A 20,418-nucleotide genomic window follows, 5' to 3' on the forward strand; every position below is an offset into this window, starting at 1 on the left:
GGGCCCATTTACACTGTTGTGACTAATTAGGTTACCTGAGTCGCTCGAGGCGACTGCGGATCTTTCAAGAGGTCGATATCTGAACCGAAATGCCCCCATAGGGTAAAATGATCGAAATACCCTCGTAGGGTAGAATACTAAAATACCCCCATAGGGTAAAATGATTGTAATACCCCTGTAAGGTAAAATGACTTTAATACCCCTGAAGGGTAAAATGATCGTAATGTCCCTGTAGGGTAAAATGACTGTAATACCCCTATAGGGTAAAATAACCGCAATGCCCATGTAGGGTAAAATGATCGAAATACCCTCATAGAGTAAAATAACCGTAATACCCCTGTATGGTAAAATAACCGTAATGCAGGTAAAATGACCATAATACCCCTGTAGGGTAAAATGAACATAATACCCCTGTAGGGTAAAATGACCGTAAATCCCTGTAGGGTAAAATGACCGTAATGCCCTCGTAGGGTAAAATGACCGTAATGCCCCTATAGGGTAAAAGGAACGTAATACCCTTGTAGGGTAAAATGATCGTAATGCCCTGGTGGGTAAATGACAATTTTTGCCCCTTGAGGTCAAATGATTGTTTTGTTTGTGGTTAAGTGACTGATATGTCTGTGTTTGGTATGACTAATTTGTTTGTGATTTGAATGACTAATTTTGAGTAGGGCATTATGCATACACGACATACTAGATAGGGTTGGGATACTGTTACGGAGGAAGTACTGTACTAGTGGCTCTACCACAATCACTGTTACTGGTGGCTTGGCCACATATACTATTACTGGTAGCTTTGTTGCAATACTGTTGCTGGCAGCTTTACTGCGATGCTACTGATGGCTTTGTGCCGATCATTGTACCATTACTGATGGCTTTGTGCCGATCATAATACCATTGCTGATGGCTTTGTGCCGATCATTTCACTGTTAGTGATGGCTGTGTGCCAATCATATCACTGCTACTGATGGCTTTGTGCCGGTCATGTTACCGTTATTGATGGTTGTGTGCCGATCATATCATTGCTACTGATGGCTTTGTGCTAATCACATTACTGTACTTATGGCTTGTAGTCATTCTGTTTATAGCTTATAGCTATCTTGTTTACGGCTCTTAGCCATTCTGACTACTGGCAACTCTACTACATTATTCCTACTAGTAGCTATGCTACGATATTGGTTTGAGGGTTGGGTGGGTCAACTCTGTCCCCACATGGTGTGTTGGGTTAGTACGGGTGGTGTGTTGGCTGGATTGGGATGTGTTTGCATACTTGCACAATACTGATACTGTATCGAGCTTAGGCCTACACTGTTTTTGTATTGGGCTAAGGCCCACACTTTACTGTTACTATTAAAGGGCTCTGGCCTAGACTGATTATGTTCTGTATACCGACTGTTTGATAAGGGATTACACACTGAGTTTTCGTAAACTCACCCTCTCCTCTGAACTGTGCAGGTAATCCCCAGCCTTAGGCAATTTGGAGCCGCGAGAGAGTCAGAGGTGGCCACACGTCCGCTGACGCTTTGCTGTAGCTTTTTATTTGAATTTTATATTTTGGGTTTTAATTTTGTTATAAGGCCTTTGAGGGATTAAATGTTTAAATGGGCTTTAGATTTCCTTATTTAAAACTGCTAAACACGAATTTTCAATATTAACAACTATTTTCCAAAAACATTTAAAAACAGACATTTTTACATTTCAAACTTTAGTAGCTTCTGCGATTAGAATAACCTAAAGTATCAATGTCAGGAATTAAGTAAACGTTTTTGTCGAGATGGCTTGATAAACTCGAGCAAGAGGTTTTAAACATAGAAATGAACTTTTAACGAAAAACTCAGTTTTTGAACGACGTTTTGATGTGACACGCCAGATTCGGCCATAATGTTTGGGCCGAGTTTAGGGTGTTACAAAAGGAAGGAAATTTAAACCTATTTTTAGTAAACTCAAACCCTTGCCTTCACCTATAAATACCTTGTCATCCCTCATCCTTCACAACTCATTTATCTTATCTCATTAGCATTTTATCCACATTTTATTTCCCTTTTCCTTCCCTTGCATAGCCGCCCATTTCCTTTAGCCACAAAAGCTTTGTTAAAAGCATTCTTTGGCCGAATACATTAGGAACTTATTAGGAAAAGAAGCATCGAGTAGAACAGAGGAGCACATCAGTCAGAATAGATCTGAAAGGCTGCTAAACTGAATCAACCAGAATAGATCTAAAAGGCTACTTAACTGAATATAGTTTACTCTTTCCTCTTGTTATTTATTTTAATTATGTTTTCTTTGAGTTTATTGTTTTTGACATCAACAATGATATTTTAAATCCTATTTGGTAGGATGATTATGTTAATTCAACAAGATCTATTTTATTCTTGTTTAACATGTTTAGGCCTTAGCCAATCATGTTTTCAATTAATATCATGATGCATTTTATTCATACGTGATTGGGTGCACTCAAATTAGTTGAGCGATCCTAACCAGACGATGGCTAGTAGACACATAATTGAAAAGTGCAATGCTCAATTTATATCCTTAAACCCTACTAAGTTGAGGTTCGTAATATCTTTAGTTAGCTCTATTGTCTTGCATAGTTTTTATGTTTATGTAATTAAACTGTTGCAAACGTAAATGTCCCTGTGACCTTACATAAATGATAAGAAACTGTTAGTTAATATGATCAGTAAAATGCATATTTAACTAATTAAAAGACTCCGAAATGACTTAATTTGGTTTCCAAACTCATGAAAGATCGAGTTGCAGTGGAAGTATTTCTGAACATTGTTAAGCATGATAAAGTAAATTGAATTGATTAATATAATTATCCTAGACCATTTAATGCTGATATTTTTGCTGCTAAAGCCATTCATTCATACATTTAGGTAAATTTCATCTAGATTAGAATTACATAGGGTCATCTAGATTAGAATTACATAGGGATCAATCTTTGCATCTAATTAATTTTATTTAGTTTAATCATCACCATCCAAATTATTGAGTTTTTACATCAAATTGTGAATTTATAATTTTGCAATTAATTGATTAAGCTTATACAGTCCCTGTGGAGACGATAACTTATTTTACATACTTATTACTTGAACGACTGTGTACAGTTACGCATATTTCTCGTTACAAGTTTTTGGCCCCATTTCCAGAGACTGTTGCCTTAATTCATTTTTGTAAAATTATTCTTTGCAATTTGGTTTTTATTTTATTTTTATTTCTAATTTTACTAATTAATTCTTCAATTTTTTTCTCTGTCCCTTTATTATCATTATTATTTTATTCTTTATTATTTAGTTTTTTTATGATTTTTTAGGTCGTTATGAGCATAGATTGAATCATCGATTTACTCCCTGTAGATCTTGAAATCGAGCGGGCATTTAGACAAAGAAGACGAGAAAAATTAGCCCAGAGACAAGCCGTAAAAATGGACCTTGAGAATCAAAATGATGTTCAAGGGAATAGAGCTGCTAATGCTAAAAATCCAATCCTTATTGCTGATGATAAGGATCGACTCATAATACAGTATGCTATGCCACTTCTTAACGAACTAAAATTGGGAATTAAAAGATCGAAGATCGAGGCACCACAGTTTGAGTTGAAGCCTGTGATGTTTCAAATGCTTCAAACAATAGGCCAATTCAATGAAATGCCCACAAAAGATCCACATTTTCACCTTCAATTATTTATGGAGGTGAGCGATTCCTTCAAGATAGCTGGTGTAACTGAAAATGCACTAAGTTTGAAGTTGTTTCCATACTCGTTGCAAGATCGAACACGAGTATAGCTTAATTCATTACCATGCAACTCAATATCTACTTGGCAAGAATTAGTTAAATGCTTTTTGGTAAAGTATTTCCCACCTAGCAAAAATGCTAAGTTGCGGAATGAGATCACCACTTTTCAACAACTGGATGACGAGTTCTTATACGAGGCATGAGAAAGATTCAAGGAGTTACTATGTAGATGCCCTCATCATGGGATTCCATATTGCATTCAATTGAGATGTTTTATAATGGTCTCAACGCACACACAAGGTTGGTGGTAGATACTTCTGGAAATGGTGCTCTCTTATCGAAGTCTTATAATGAGGCTTAAGAAATCATTGAGAGAATAGCCAATAAAAACTACCAGTGGCCAACAAATCAAGCAGCTTTAGGAAGATGAGTTGTAGAAGTGCATGAAGCAGATGCCCTTTCTTCACTCTCAGTTTAGGTATCTTCTATCTCTTCAATATTGAAATAGTTTACTACTAATGGTTTAAATCATGTTGCAGCTCAGCCACCAATCCACTACCAAGAAGGTGGACCAAACAACACTTACATGAAGCATAGACCGACTCAACGTCTTGGTTTCAATCAACAAGTTCAAAACCCACCGTAAGTTGATCCTTCTAATAATTTGGAGAACTTGTTGAAGGCATACATTGTTAAAAATGATTCATTGGTTCAAGGCCAAGCAACAACATTGGAGAATATGGAAAATCAAGTGGGACAATTAGCTAATGAGTTTAGATACGAACCTCAAGGTGTTGTACCAAACAACATAGAAAATCCAATGTTAGCCAAGTTTTCTCATCTTGAGAACTTATTAAGAGCATACATGGCAAAGAATGATGTAACTTCGAGAAATTTCGAGAACCAAATGGGGTAGCTAGCCAACGAACTTTGAAATGGACTACAAGGAGCTTTGCCCAGTGACATGGAAAACGTAAGAAAATTGAGTAATAAGAATTGCAAAGCAGTCAATTTATGAAGCGAAAGGACTTTTGAACCCAATAAGGTTGAGGTTGAAGATGAACCTCCCCAGAAAGAGGAAAATCAATCAATAGTTGAAATTCCTTCACCAAAGAAGCCAAATTCTACAAATTATAAAATGGTAAAATCTAACCTAGTAAATTTTGATAAGCTAACCTCTTTATTAGATGCAAAAATATTACCTTGGAAGAGCTGTCTAATCCAAGCCAAAGTTCTATAACCTCCACAACCTCCATATCCTCAAAGACTCCAGCAACAAAAATAGGATACACAATTTAAGAGAATTTTGGACATGTTGAAAAAAATACTTATCAACATCCCATTGGTAGAAGCTTTGGAGCAAATGCCGAACTATGCGAAAGCCATGAAGGAATTTCTGTGTAAAAATAGAAGGTTTGGAGAATTTGAAACTATAGCCCTGACTACAGAATGTAGCCTATTTTTTCAGAATAAGTTGCCTCCTAATTTGAAGGATCTAGGAAGTTTCATCATACCTTGTAATATTGGAGAATCCTATTATGGTAAGGCTTTATGCGATTTGGGATCGAGTATCAACTTAATGCTTACATCTGTGTTTAAACAATTAGGTATTGGTAGGGCCAAACTGACTACAATTACACTCCAATTGGTGGATCAATCTTTAGAATACCCCGAAGGAAAGATTGATGATGTCTTGGTACGTGTTGATAAATTCATAAATCCTGCTGACTTTATTCTCTTAGGTTTTGAAGTAGATAAAGTAGTACCAATCATCCTAGGAAGACCTTTCTTGGAAACTGGTAGAATGAGAGTCGTTGTACAGAAAGGTAAACTCACCATGCAAGTTCAAGATGAACAAGTAACCTTTAATGTACTCAAGGCCCTAAGATCTCCTAATGAGGTTAAAGATTGTGTTACTGTCTCCATGGAAGATCTATTGATTCCCAATGATCTATTGAAAGGTATTTCATATGAATCCTCACATCGAGATGAGGATGATACATGTTTGAAAGCTAGCTTGGAAGAAATCATTTCAAAAGTTTAGTTTGAGTGATTAGAGCTATCATTATATGAGTACAAGCAACCCAACCCATGAAGAGAAGAGTCATCTGAGTTAGACTTAATTTTTTTGAAAAGACATTAGAAAGGTATTGAGTGGACTATTACAAATACTGAAAAGGGATATGTCAAAGGATAGAAGATTTTGAATCAATCTCGAGTATTTGATCCTTGGAAACTCAAATCTCAATGGTTAAAAGCAATGATCATGAATCCCATCTATGAAATTCAGTGGGTGGGAATTGTAGCAAAGAAAGAAGGTATAATGGAAAATGAGCTGATTTCGTTAAGGATCATCATGGGTAGGCAAATTTGTACGAATGACAGAAAGTCGAGTAAAGAAAAATAGAAAGACGATTTCATGCTGCTATTTTTTAGCAAATATTGAATATAATTGCTAGGCAACATTACTTATTCTTTCTAGATGGATACGGTTGGTATGATAAATGGTCGTTCGGTATCGCTTTTGTCAGTGACAATCATCAATAACATTGAGGGAGTCCTCTTCACTCTCTCTGTCGTTAATTTATTATCAGTTTTATTTCTCTTTCATTTGAATAAATGACATGCTTAGAAATTATTTTTATTGAATTAATAATTCAAATTAATTCTATCTAAGGAGATTAGAACTTAAGCAGGACCATTTGTGACCTTTGTAACCTTTTCTGAGAATTTTCTAAGTAGCCCGAAAGAAAATTTTCATTTTCATTTTCATTTTATTTTTATTTTCAATAAGGGGATCAATTTGGCCCAAAAACTAATCAGTTTATTTTATCTTAAGCAGTCTAGTTTGTAAATACAGTTTGGGCTCAAGGCCTGAAACAACAAAGAGGAGGAATTCACCCACATTGTCATCCATAAGGGTTCCCTAAAACCCTAATTTTTGCTACCACTTTTCCCTCCATCTATACTTGCTGCCCAATTCACTTAAGTAGCTAAAATTTTGCAACAAGTTTGCCTTAATTCATCACTATATAAACCTCTCTCCACTACCAACCATATTTTTCACAACCTTTCAAGCAATTAGCTTAAACCCTAGCCATTCATTCTTTTCCCTCTTAGTCGTTGGCCTAAATCCCAAAAAAGCTCCCAAAATTTCTCCTATTATCGCAAAACCCTAGCTTATTGCTACCGCACGCCTATCGTCATCGCAAAACACCTTGTTTCATCCTTTGCCAAAATTTTTCCTATTTTTCAAGAAAAATCACCACGTCTCGCAGAAGAACTAGATCTTCCAAGACCTATGATGAAAATCCCATTGTGATTTAAGATAAGGAAGTGAAAGAAAGGTTTGATTACATATTCAAGAATCAACCTATGATGCTGGAAAAATGTTTCAACTTGGAAAGCAATGATAAGATGGTTGTGCCTTTGCCGATTTGAAAGACAATTGATGCCCTCAATTACAATTATTTTTGCTATGCATGATCATTACGCAATGAGGAGTTAGTTTGGGAGTTCTATGCCATTTTGACTAAGTCGGATGCTACTGAAGATCTTATTCGTAAGAAGATGAATACTTTGCCATGATTTTTTGAACTTACTTGATTTTGAAGAACATGAATACTTTTCCATGATGACAAATATAAATTGAGATTTTATTCAACAAGTGCTTAATGTTGTGGCAAATTCGAGATCCCAATGGATTATAAGAAAGTACAGTAGTCATTCTTGCCGAAGGGAATATCGAAAACCATTAGCTAAGGTATGGTTTTACTTTGTTCGATATAGTTTCATGCCTATCTCACACAGTTCCACCATATTGATGGAGTGAATACTTTTGTTGTATGCAATTATAGCAGAAAGGTCTATCAATGAACGGGAAGATTATTCTTAAGGAGATCCATGATTGTGCTAGAAAGAAGAGTGAAAGTGCTTATTTCCTATCATTGATAACTTCACTTTGCTTAAGGGCCCAAGTTAAAGAAAAAACTTGAAGGGCCTATATGTTGAAGGTTGCATCACAACCCATGATCTTGAAAGGTTAGTGGAGAATATCCATGAACTAAACCCACTTGAACTTAGTGAACCAATAGAACCGGAAATTGATAAGTCATTGAATAAATCTGAAACTGAGGCTAACTCAATTATTGAGGTAGAAGAGGTAGAATCTGAGGAAGAACCAAATGATCTTAAACCGATAAAAAAACTAAAAGTCTTTAAACCAGGAAAGGAGACGAATGCTGATGAGCTAGTTGAACCAAGTGTTGGTCCTGAGTTGACTATTCCTATTCCCACTTCTTCAAATACTGTGAAGAAATCAAAATTGTCAATTATGATGAATAAGATGAAATTTATGCATAACCAACAATAGATTTATTGGAAATATGCAAATATTAAAGATGATTCTGTAAGAAATACTTTTAAAAACATCTCTAACAGTTTTGTTCCTAAGTCCTCAGATTATATCTTCAATTCATAGAAGGAATATGAGAATGTAAGCGAGGATGAAACATCAAAGGAAGAAGACGAAGAGGATGAGTCAAATAAATAAAAGGGGGAATTTCTTGTCTTTGGTTTTTATTTCTTTTTAGGTGTTTTGTTTTATTTCCTAGTTAGAATTTTTGCTTTCGCATAATAAAAATAGCAAGCATGGATAAAATAAGCTCAATGCCTCTTCAATAGAAAAAATAATGTGATGTGGTAATGGGAATGAACATGTCTAGGATTGGATTATGGAGAAAGACTTGATACTTAAGCAGTCTTTATTACTCACATTTCTTTTCTTGCAACCCTACCTGGTGTTCAATTTTCATTCATTACTTTGTTTTCACAATGAGGACATTGCTTCTTTTTAAAGGGAGGTAAGGCATTTCACATGAATTTTTAATAAGGTATTTCGCATGAATTTTAAAATATGTTTCAATCTTTTTACTTAAATAAGCTGAAATAAATGAGTGTTCAGAAAGAATTCTTGTTCATAAGTATGTTCAAATGCAAGCAAGATTTGTGATTTTATCTAAGTTATTCGTATGTTATCTTGAGTGATGGAATGCTTGTGTGATCTTAATCTTATGTAGGAATTGCCATGAACATTTGTTTTCTTTAGAAATAGACATGTATGAAGGTTTAAGTCTTTAGAATTGTCTTAGTAACTTTCTTGAGGCGAGATCCTAGGAGGTATAAAAATCTAATATGATATAGGCACACTTTCTTTGGATCTTTTGAGCCTTTGAAGCCGACCTTATGAATTTAACCTTTAAAACTTAATTTTTGAATGGCCTGTTTATTGCAAATTACCTACATTATAAGCCACACTATCATCTTTTTGATTTTTATCCTATTCTTTTGCACCTATCTTAACCAAAATTTTTCTTGGTGAATAAAGTTGAGCAAAATATAAAACGATGTACATGCTCTTCACATTTTTCACAAAAAAGGGTGAATGTAAGTTTGAAGAATAAAAAGCAAAGAAAAGATTGTTCTGAATCTCAAAAATAAAGAGCAAAGTTTGTTCATAGTCTAAAAAATACTAAAGGTTGAGTATGAGCTTGAAATAAGTTTGGGGGTGTTCCAAAGACCTAATTTTATGAAGGTTGTGACATGGAAATATCCAAGACAAAATTTGGTTAAGATGATTGAACCTTAAAATTCACTTCTCTTTATCCCTACTTTTAGCCTAACCCCATTACAACCTAATAAAAGACCTATTGATTGGATGATTATATCGACTACATTAGTGGAAAAGAATTACTAAGTTCAACATATGAAGACACTAATTAAAACTTGGGATTGCTATGTTTAGTTGATAAGGAAAGCATATTGATTGGTGAATGTTATGTATGTCTTTGAAAATGCATGCAAACTATGATTCATGTTGACATTATGATGCACTTAGTATAAATTTAGAAATAATATTTGCATTCGAGCTACTTATTAATAAAAAAATATTTTTGAACATGATTTTATTGATGCATGATTATGTGTGAATATTGATGTTGCTTTATCATTTTTCAAATTTGCCTTAGCAAAACTTGGGTTGTGCATGAACATTACTCGAGACAAGCAATGATTTAACTTTGGCGATGTGTAAACTGAAAATTATATAGGGTTTTTCTGTATATTTTTACCATATTTTTACTTAATAAATGTGTTTATCTTGAGCAATTATTATTGAAATAAGTTAATTTTACTTAAATAGTAATTTTAGACATTAATTTAGAAAGTATGTGAAATTATGCTTAATTACATGATTTTCATGCATATTTTATATTAATTCATGTTAATTTATTAATGTATGTATTTTTCACTATGTAGGAGGTCCATTAGAGACATGATTTAAATAAAACATGGACATGTACAAGTTATCTGTAATAACCCATTTCCTGTGAAATAGGAATAGTGGTTTTGGGACCACAAATTTGACTAGTAAATTATTATTTTATTATTATTTTAATGTTTATGGGGTGTTAGTAAGGTCGTATTAAAATTTCATTAAGAAATTTTGATGTTTGCATGATTAATTAAGTGAAAGGACTAAATCGTAAAAGGTGCAAAAGTGGAGTTCTATTTGTTAAAAGGGCCAAATGGCTATAAAACTTTAAAGTGAGTAGTCTTAGATGTAATTAGACCATTTCTATAGTTAGTGGATATTCAGCAAGATTTTATTGAAATTTTGATGTTAATTAAAGGTTAAAAACGTAAATGTGTAATTAAAGGTTAAATTAAATAAAACCAATCGATTCTTTAGTGGGAGACAAAATGATTAGAAATTGATAGTTTTTATATGGTTGAAGATCGTGTATGAAGGACTATAAATAGCTAAGAAGTGAATTTCCTGGTGAATTCCTCTCAATTATATTTCATTCTCTTCTTTTCTTCTTCTTTTTTAGTTGCTCCGAAGGAGAGACATTCACAGGAAGCTATGCATGGAACAATGATCATGAGGTTTGAGTTGGAAAAAGTAGAGAATCTAGTAAGTTGGTAAGGCTCTAAGTCCTTGGATATACTTAAGATTTTGAAAATGAAGTTAAGGATTTTCAAGAACCTTTGTAGGGGTCCTGAATGTTCTAGAAAACTAATTTTTAAGTTGAAATTGTTGAGTTTAACTATAACCTTGGTTGTCATGATTAGCTACCAGGAGAATAGAAGCTCTGGAAATTAGAAAAGCTAAGCTGAAGAGGCAAAGAAGCATCAAGTAAGTTTCTAAACTTCATTTATGGGGTGTTTATAACTGGCATGAATCTAAGCTGAGTTCATAATGAGTTCTATGATCTCTGTTGTTTGAGAGTGTTATGTATGCACATAGTTAAATAGTTAATTGAGTATTTGCAAGTGTGTTGGTATGCGTAAAAATTTTGAGGTAACACATAGCTAAGTTTGTCTTGCTCCATGTTATTATGTTTTCATGCTCATATGTCTATGCTTGCGTATTTTAAAATTATTGAGAATAAAAAGAAAGTATTGACGGGATAATTGAAGCTAGGATGGAATGGGAATTTAAGTTAAATATCGCCATATGGTGTTGCTAAGTGCAACTCATGATGTGGAAAGCTACGGGCCTTATGGAGGGGACACTACGGTGTTCAAGCATCAAGGTTAGTTTGGTGAAATGGAGGAATGGTCGGATGGATAGGGAAAATGGAATATCTGGTAAGATTCTTTCATAGAGTGGTATTGAGTGCAAATTGTGATGTTGGAAGCTCTGGGCCTTGTGGGGGAGAGGGACATTTCAGTGTTTGAGTATTAATGTGAAATGTGAAACAGGCCCTTTGAGGTGACACATGATGATGATAATTAGGTTTTATAGAGCAACACTGCGAAGATGGTCAGCAAGCTCTATAGGGTGACACTCAATGATAGTAAGTCTTACGGGGTGACACCTCAAAAGATGTCTAAAGTGTAAAACCATAGCTCAGCTCAACTATGACAACCAATATAGTCTTTCAGAACAATAAACATTAGATAGTCCCCTAGTATAGTAAACACGGGGACGTTTGCCCAGACATTAAATATGGGATATATTATGTAAGACCATGGCTCAGCTATGGCAACATGGTGAGTCTACTAGGATATTAAACATGCGATAATTCGCTAGGACAATAAACACAGGTAGTTCGCTAGGACTATGAATACAAAAAGTCACATAAACGAGGGGAATTACAAGTAATCATAGGCGATAGCCAACTAGCGGATTTTAGAAAAATTGCTAGAAAGGAACAAAAGTAATAAAAAAGGGAAAAGACTGCCCAGTGGTAAAAAAGGGGCCAATAGGGCGTTTGGTGATAACCTAGCTAAGTTCATTTGGGGAAAAGATATGCCATAAATGCCTTGTAGATAGGCAATGGAAAAAAGAGCTATTTGCAGGGTAAGGATCCACCATTAAAAATCGCCAGGTAGGGTTTAAGGAAGCTCTGTGTGTAAGGGAGAACCTTGTTAGGTTATTGGGAGTTACGTTCCTGATATAAGTTTTGTTGAACCCATGGTTGGCACAAAGAAGGTTAATCATGTGTACCCCAGATCAACTAATCGGCAAAAAGGGGTTAGCTAGAACCTATTAAAAGAAAAGAGGTATTAAGAAGGTATAACCGAGTGAAAAATTTGTCTGTCAAGATAATTCCTCTTTAAGGGGAAACTATTGAGAAAGTACTAGCGAAAAGGCTAGTTCTGTAAGGAACTAACATATGAGAGAAATAGTAAACTTGAATGGTCACTCAAAGGACAATTTACCGAATAACTATTGTCCAAAGTGGTCCACAACAGAAATGTATGCTCCTTAAATGCAAGGTATCGCCGTTACGGTGGCTCACAAGGGAGTAGCCCAAACAACATTGCATTCTGAATGAAGGGTGAAATGAGATCTAGGCCACCAAAGTGGCATGTGTCCTCATTTAGCCAAACCTACTAGTGGGATGTAAGTAAGACCTACAAGATTGAAGTAAGAAAATAAAGTCCACCAAGGACTAGTCAAACTTGCAATAATCACCAAAGGAGGCATAATGAAAAGTTTCTTAGGATGGTAGGCAAGAACAACTACCTCATAAGTTATGGTAGAAAGGAGAATCCACATTGGTAACTGACCACCAAATTATGCAATTAAGAATTAAAACCTACGAGTAAACAAATATCTTAGATAAGGGATAGATAGTGGAAGAATGTACTTAAGGAAAGAACAAAGATCGTGGTTAAGGCGAGACACTTGAGGAACTACCAAAGCTGGTCGATTAACTTTAGGAAGGACTAGTGGTAGATTTCTTGATAGTACATCTATCAATAGATAAGCTTGAAAAGAAAATTGGAGCCCGTCATTACAGATTAAAGAAGTCGCCTTTAAACGATCAAGGAGTTAAACGTGCTTAGTCTCTTTTCATTTACTACCTTTGCAAGATGGGGTCTATTTTTGAGTGTTGCACAAAAGAAACTCACTAAGTTCTTATGAACTTACAGAATATTGACCTGTGGTTGTAGGAATCGTTGGTTGATTGAGGATCTTAAGGAGGGACCAAACCATACCTAGATAGATCAAGAAGCAATCATTAGTTTTGTGTCATGCACATAGGGGGTACCTTCATAAAATTCGCATAGGGTTGAATATAATGTAATCAAAAATTTCCATAGAGTTTGAAATTAGATATATACATTTTTATTTTAATTTAAGGTTTCTGATGTAGAAATACTTATTATTAAGGAAGTTTGCTCTTTAAAATAGTTAGGTTTAAAATTTGTGGGTAGGACTAATCTGGTCAATTGTGACACTCGATACCCGTATTTGACTTTTAGGTCGGGTAAAGGTGTTACAAATTTAGTGGTATTAGAGCCTAATTTTGTAATTCCTTTAGAGATAGGAATTGGATCGAGTACCTCTTATGTGCATGATGTTCAATCTGGCTAAGTTCTTCGAGTCCTTATTTTATTAATTTATATTCACCTAAATTGGTAGATGGAAATGAAAGTAAAAATAGAATAATGAAGAAAAAGATAAAATGAAAAGAAAGGTACAAGTGATGAAGAAAAGAAAATTTCATTAAAGAAAGGACACAAAGGAAATTAAGCAATTCTAGTCGTCAGGTAATATCCTGCCCCAATTGAGTCTCCACTTCCTCTTGGATAGTCGTTACAGAAGAGTAGGAATGACTACGCTTGATTCTTGGAAAAAAAAAGTCTTCAGATCCTTTTTGTCTCCTCTGATAATCTCTTTATTAGAACTAGAGGAGTGGGAATGTCGAATTCAAGGACAACATAGGCAAGTTTTCACGTACAAGAGGAGTGGCGAGATTCATATTGGAAGGATCCATAGTAGCGGATATACTAAGCTGCGGGTTTGAAGCCTGAAAAGGAAGGCCCTTGTGTCAAGATTGAATGGAGATTAGACATGAAAAAATTAGAAGAAAGGCACGCTTGGATGCTAGACTTGGTATCAATCGGGGGCTAGGAAACTCCCTATGTTGCAACTACACCTTTTTGTTTGGATGCAGCTCTCACCCACCGTTTATTCGCAAGCCTTCAAAGGCTTGAATTTAAACCTCCAAGATGGAGAGGTGAGAGATGCTGATGTGGTTTCCCCATGATGCTATAGTAGGAGTCATAATGAGTGGAGCAAAACAATGTAACAAGGAGGTTAAGGAAAATAAATTACCCAATTTTGAGGCAGAACTTTGCCTTATTCTAAATTTACGAAAGACACAATGTATAACCTTTTGCGATGAAACATCCTCACCAGGGTAAGATGAGGTAGCCATTGGCGTCACCTAGTCAAAGCTTCCCTTGATTCACACTAAGAATAAAAACTAGGGAAAACAAATTTTCAGGGGTAACAATTAAACCACCATATTATATCCGGTGGGTCTGTCCCTATAAACTAGGAACCTTTGCCTTACCTATGCCTTCTATTGATGATTTAGTCAGTGAGTAGGTAAGGAAGGGAAAAACTAAATGACTTATTTTCGAGATTTTAGTGTCAGTAATAGCCAGGAAATTGCACCCTAGTAATGTAATTAGATGAGAAAAAGAAAGATAGGGAGAAGAGAAGTGAGAGGTATTAGCAAAGTTAGTCAAGCAAAAGGTTTGTGAAGTTGTGAACTTCCCTTTAGCTTTCTAGTTTATTTATAACCAAAGAAGTACGTGGGAAGTAATGGATAATTAAATGAATAGTAATGAACTGTTCAAGTCCATCAATGCATGTAGGACACATATTTGCATCGGGGGAAGGAAGAATCCTTCGGCATTGCCAAGATGGGAATATCTTCCAACCGATACGCATTAAAGCAAATCATAAGTCCGTTCAATGACAACCCTTTTCTAGTGGGGTTGAAAAGCCGTTGTTACTATTTGGGTGGAACTCTAGAATTAGATTAGTAACCCTGGTACTCCGCTTAGATAGTAGTAAAAATATTTTTTGGGCGAACATAGCTGACTCAGAACGAGAAGGAAATTGGCCCGCTAAAAAGGCTAAGTTAACATGTGAATAAATCTAGGATTTGTAGAATTATCCACCAGGATTAAAATAAAGAAGCTATCAGTCAAGCGATGTTCGCCTTAGAGTGTTAACAAATTAAGATTGTAAGAAGAATCTATGGATTGGAGCGTATCTAAAAACAAAAAGGCCAAATACTCACCAACAAGACAATACTTATATTTCATTAAGTGTTGAGGGATTCGCAAGCTAGATAAAGTAGGTATAAAGAGAATATACAAAAAGGTAACCAAGTTGAAGGTCTCAGTAAGAATGAAAAGTGATCACTTCTGTGGAACCCTGCGAGGGCAAAGTTGGGAAGGGCTTTCCTAAGTTCGCCTCCAAGGCAAAGCGTAAAAGGAAATTTCTAATGAAATTTTTTAAGGGGGAAGAGTTGGCACACCCAGTTTCCTTTAAGTCTTAAAATTAGGAACAACTGGGGGTTAAATTGAAAAAAGTCGTAAGTTGGCAGCCTCTACTGAAAAATCAAGAAAAGTTAGTAACTGGTTTGGACATGGTTGAAATACAACACTAGTTCGGTTGGATTAAAACCAATTGGTTCTTTAGTGGGAGACAAAATGATTAGCAATGGATAGTTTTTATAAAGTTGAAGATTGTGCATGAGCTCAAGTGAAATCCTTTCAATTATATATCATTCTCTTCTCTTCTTCATATTCTTCTTTGGTTGCTCCAAAGGATAGACATTCATGGGAAGCTCTGCATGGAACGATGATCATGAGGTTTGAGTCTGGAAAAGTAAAGAATCTAGTAAGCTAGTAAGGCTCCAAATCCTTGGATATACGTAAGATTTAGAAAATGAAGTTAAGGATTTTTAGGAACCCTTTTAGAGGTTCTACATGTTTTGGAAAACTGAGTTTTAAGTTGAAAATGTTGTGTTTAACTATGACCTTGGTTGTAATGCTTAGCTACCAAGAGTACGGAAGCTCTGACAATCGGAAAAGCTAAGCTAAGAAGGAAAAAAAGAATCAGGTAAGTTTCTAAACTCCATTTCTGGGATGTTGCATGACTGGCATGAATCTAAGTCGAGTCCAGAATGAGTTATATGATCTTTGTTGTTTGAGAGTGCTATGTATGCACATAGTTGAATAGGTAATTGAGTATTTGCAAGTGTGTCGGTATGCATAAAATGGTTGAAGTAACACATAGATAAGTTTGTTGTGCTCCATGGTATTATGTTTTCATGCTCATATATCTACTGAAATATGAAATAGGTCCTTCAAGGTGACATTGTGACGATGGTAATTAGGTTCGATAGAGAACCACTACAATGGCAGTTCGCAAGCTTTATAGGGTGACACCGCAACAATGGTAAGGTCCTATGGGGCGACGCCTTAAAAGAGGTGTAAAGTGTAAGACCATAGCTCAGCTATGGCAACCAGTATAGTCCGTCAAAACAGTAAACACATGGTATTTTACCGGGATAGTAAACACGGAGACGTCTACTGGACATTAAATATGAGATATATTCTGTAAGACCATGGCTCGACTATGACAACATAGAGAGTTCACCAGGATATTAAACATGGGATAGTCTGCTAGGACGATAAACACAGGTAGTCCACCAAGACTATGAATACGAAAAGTCATGTGAACGAAAAGAATTGCAAGTAATTATAGGCAATGGCTAACCAACAGATTTAAGAAAAATTGCCAGAAAGGAACAAAAGTAATAAAAATTGGAAAATTCCACCCAATGGTAAACATGAGAGCCAGTATGGTGTATGGTGGTAACCCAACTAAGATCTATTGGGGAAAAGATATGTCATAAATACCTTGTAAATAAGCAATGGAAGGGGATCTATTCATAGATCGCGGGTAAGGATCTGCCAAGTAGGGTTCAAAGAAGCTCTATATTTTAAAGGAGAACCTTGGAAGGTTATTGGGAGTTATTTTCCCAATATAAGGCTTGTTGAACCTATGGTTGGCGTGGGGAGCTGTAATCGTATGTACCCCAGATCGACTAACTGGTAAAGAGGGATTTGTTAGAATCCAATGACAGAAAAGAGGTACTAAGAAGGTATAACTGAGTGACATATATGTCTGTAAAGACTATTCCTCTTTAGGGGAAACTATTAAGAAAATATCTGCCGAAGGGCTAGTTCTATAGGTACCCAAAATATGAGAGTAATAGTAAACTCGAATGGTCACTTAAATGACAATTTGTGGAATCACTGTAGACCAAAGTTGTCCATAACAAAAAGACATGCGACTTAAAAGCAAGGTATCACCATTAAAGTTATTCACAATGGAGTAACCCAAACAACTTTGCAACATAAATGAAGTGTGAAATGGGATCTAGTCTACCAGAGTGGCGTGTGTCCTCATTTAGCAAAACCTACTAGTGGGATGTAAGCAAGACATACAAGATTGAAGTAAGAAAATAAAGTCCGTCGAAGACTTTTCAAACTTGCGATGATTGCCAAGGGAGGCATAATAAAAGAGTCCTTAGGATGGTAGGCAGGAGGAACTACCTCATAAGTTATATTGCAAAAGAGAATCCACATTGGTAACCAACCACCAAATTATGTGATTAAGGGCTATATGCTACGAGTAGACGGATATCCTGGACAGAGGATAAATAGAGGAAGAATGTATGTAAGGAAAGAACAAAGATCACGGTTAGGGAAGACACTTAAGGAACTACCAAAGCTAGTTGAATGGTTAAAGAAAGGACCAGGTGCAGATTACCTGACAGTACATCTATCAATAGATAACCTCGAAAAGGATATCAGATTTCGCAATTCCAAATTAGAGAAGTCGCCCTTAAATGATCAATGATTTAAATGTTCCTAGTCTCTTTTCATTTACTACTCCTATAAGACGAGGTCTATTTTTAAGTATTGCAAAAAAGAAACTCACTTAGTTCTTACGAACTTACAAAATGTTGACCTATGGTTATAGAATCGTTGGTTGATTGAGGATCTTGAGGAGGGACCAAGCCAGGCTGAGATAGATCAATGAGCAATCATTAGTTTGGTGTCATGCACATAGGAAGGGGTACCTTTAGAGACTTCGCCTAGGGGTCGAATATAATGTAATTAACATTTTCCTTAGAGTTTGAAATTAGAGATATAAATTTTAATTTTAATTTAAGGCTTCTGATGTAGGACTAGTTATTATTAAGTAAGGAAGTATGCTATTTTAAATAGCTAGGTTTGAAATTGGTGGTTAGGACCAATTTGGTCAATTGTAACACTCCATACCCATATTTAGATTTTAGCTCGAGTAAGGGTGTTACACAATCTACCACCCTAGGTTGCCCGACAACGATGATTTTCAATCAATAACCTGACCCTATGACATGCCAATTATATCCGACACGGTCCGAACTACTAATAAGGTAACCAAATTATCAATTCATTACATATAGTTCAATTCAAATTCCTCCATTCTTGGTTTATCATCATTTCAACACATCATATAAAATGTTCAACAAAATTTTATACCAAATAGCATATATCAATTAAAACATACTACTTCCTATTGTATTCAATTTAGTCCTTATCTCGATATTTAATCTCAATCATAACAGTTTAGTTCAAATAACCATTAAAAACACACCCCAACACCATATAATGCAAAATTTCATGAATATACAATAATTAAATAGATGTTAAATCATAGAAATACAAACTAAATTTTCGAGTCACTTGCCGACAACTTTTATTTTTCCTTTCCCTCTTAAAGGTTTCGCGTTGACATTAGCTAAATATAATCACAAACATATAACACCATTAATTTCCATTCAAATCACAATCAAATACAATATCAAGCATATTTTACAATTTATTCAATTTAGTCCCTAACACTAGAACAAGCTTAACTTTCAATCTAGAGCTTTAGATTAAAATATGATTTCACATATATTCATTAGGGACCTACTACTTTCTGCTCCTATCAAAATTTCATAACATTTTTCATTTCATTTAATTTGGTCCCTAATGTATGAGACTAACGATTAAGTTTTACAATTTAGCTTTTTTCATCAACTAAGCTTAATTTCTATCAATTCCGCACCTAATTATTCAATAAATCAACAATGGAAACTTTCTAAAAATTTAACATTTTCGCAAATTAGTACATGGGGTAGCTAAATCAAGCTGCCATGATTCAATTTCCATAAAAATCAAAGAACAATGGTTAGGGACTTGAATTAATGACCAACTAGTTTAAAACCCAAAAATGGCGTCCTCTCTTTTGTTTCTTTGTTTTGGCCAGTTGGAACAGATTAAATTGCATCTATCCTTCCACTAATTTCATATACATATTAGGATTATAATTTAATTAAGCTTAATTTACCTAATTAATCATGTTTTAATTAAATTTAATTATAATTAAACTAAATTAATGGTATTTATCATCATCTTGCACTAACTTCCATTTTAAGATGCTTTATTAACCATTTTAGCCCTTTAGATGATTGTTATTTAAGTCCCCAAGCTTTTATCTAATTAAAAATCTAGAATCATTAACATTTTACAATTTAGTCCCTAAGCCTTAATTAACCACAATTTCAACTGAATTACTTAATTGAATTTCAATTAATTTATATACCAACTCCATAAATATCCTTATTTAATATTTACATACTCTGTTTATAAAAATGGGGCTCCAAAACTACATTTTTTAACACTATAGGAAACTAGGTCATTACACTTCTCCCCCTTATGAAATTTCGTCCTTGAAAGAGGTGAGGATACTAGGATTTCATTGTCTCTTTTTGTTCCCAGGTTGCTTCTCCAATGCTATGACTGTGCCACAAGACTTTCACCAATGGTATGCACTTATTTCTCAACCCTTTCACTTCTCAAGCTAAAATTTCTACCGATTCTTCTTCGGACGACAAATTAGACTGAATCTTAATTGCCTCAATTGATATAATATGAGATGGATCGAACCGATATCATCGGAGAATAGACACATGGAATACTTCATGATTTTTTTACAATTCTAACGATAAAGCTAGATGATAAGCATCTGGTCCACTTTCTCAATAATTTCATAAAGCCCAATATACTTGGGACTCAACTTTCCCTTGTGACCAAAGTGCAAGATCTTTTCCAATGGAGAAACCTTCAAGAATACCTCATCACCCACAACATAGCCAATATCCATTCGTTTCATATCAACATATGATTTATGCTTATCTAAAGTCGCTTTCAATCTATTCCTTGTCAACGTAACTACATCTTTCGCTTCTTTAATTAATTC

The 20,418-nt window shown here is 35.0% G+C and overlaps 1 protein-coding gene and 1 non-coding gene across 2 annotated transcripts; one reads left to right on the top strand and one right to left on the bottom strand.

Annotated features, from left to right (window-relative positions):
• Positions 1–3,877: 3,877 nt before the first annotated feature.
• On the bottom strand, positions 3,878–3,984 carry LOC128036248 (small nucleolar RNA R71). The gene has a single exon (XR_008193046.1). It is a non-coding gene; the product is annotated as a small nucleolar RNA R71 (small nucleolar RNA).
• Positions 3,985–5,100: 1,116 nt separating this feature from the next.
• Positions 5,101–8,289, top strand: LOC105781400 (uncharacterized). Its single transcript, XM_012605941.1, has 3 exons — positions 5,101–5,698; positions 7,751–8,046; positions 8,218–8,289. The coding sequence occupies exons 1-3, from the start codon at positions 5,101–5,103 to the stop codon at positions 8,287–8,289; spliced, it is 966 nt and encodes a 321-aa protein (XP_012461395.1).
• The last annotated feature ends 12,129 nt before the right edge of the window (positions 8,290–20,418 follow it).

Source organism: Gossypium raimondii, chromosome 13, assembly GCF_025698545.1.
Source record: "Gossypium raimondii isolate GPD5lz chromosome 13, ASM2569854v1, whole genome shotgun sequence".
NCBI classification, from domain to species: Eukaryota; Viridiplantae; Streptophyta; class Magnoliopsida; order Malvales; family Malvaceae; genus Gossypium; species Gossypium raimondii.

Coding starts and splice junctions, on each gene's coding strand:
- LOC105781400 (XM_012605941.1), top strand. CDS start 5,101: ATGCCGAACTATGCGAAAGCCATGAAGGAATTTCTGTGTAAAAATAGA. Junction 5,699..7,750: donor TCCCAATGATCTATTGAAAG/GTATTTCATATG, acceptor TATATGTTGAAG/GTTGCATCACAACCCATGAT. Junction 8,047..8,217: donor TTCCCACTTCTTCAAATACT/GTGAAGAAATCA, acceptor TTCAATTCATAG/AAGGAATATGAGAATGTAAG.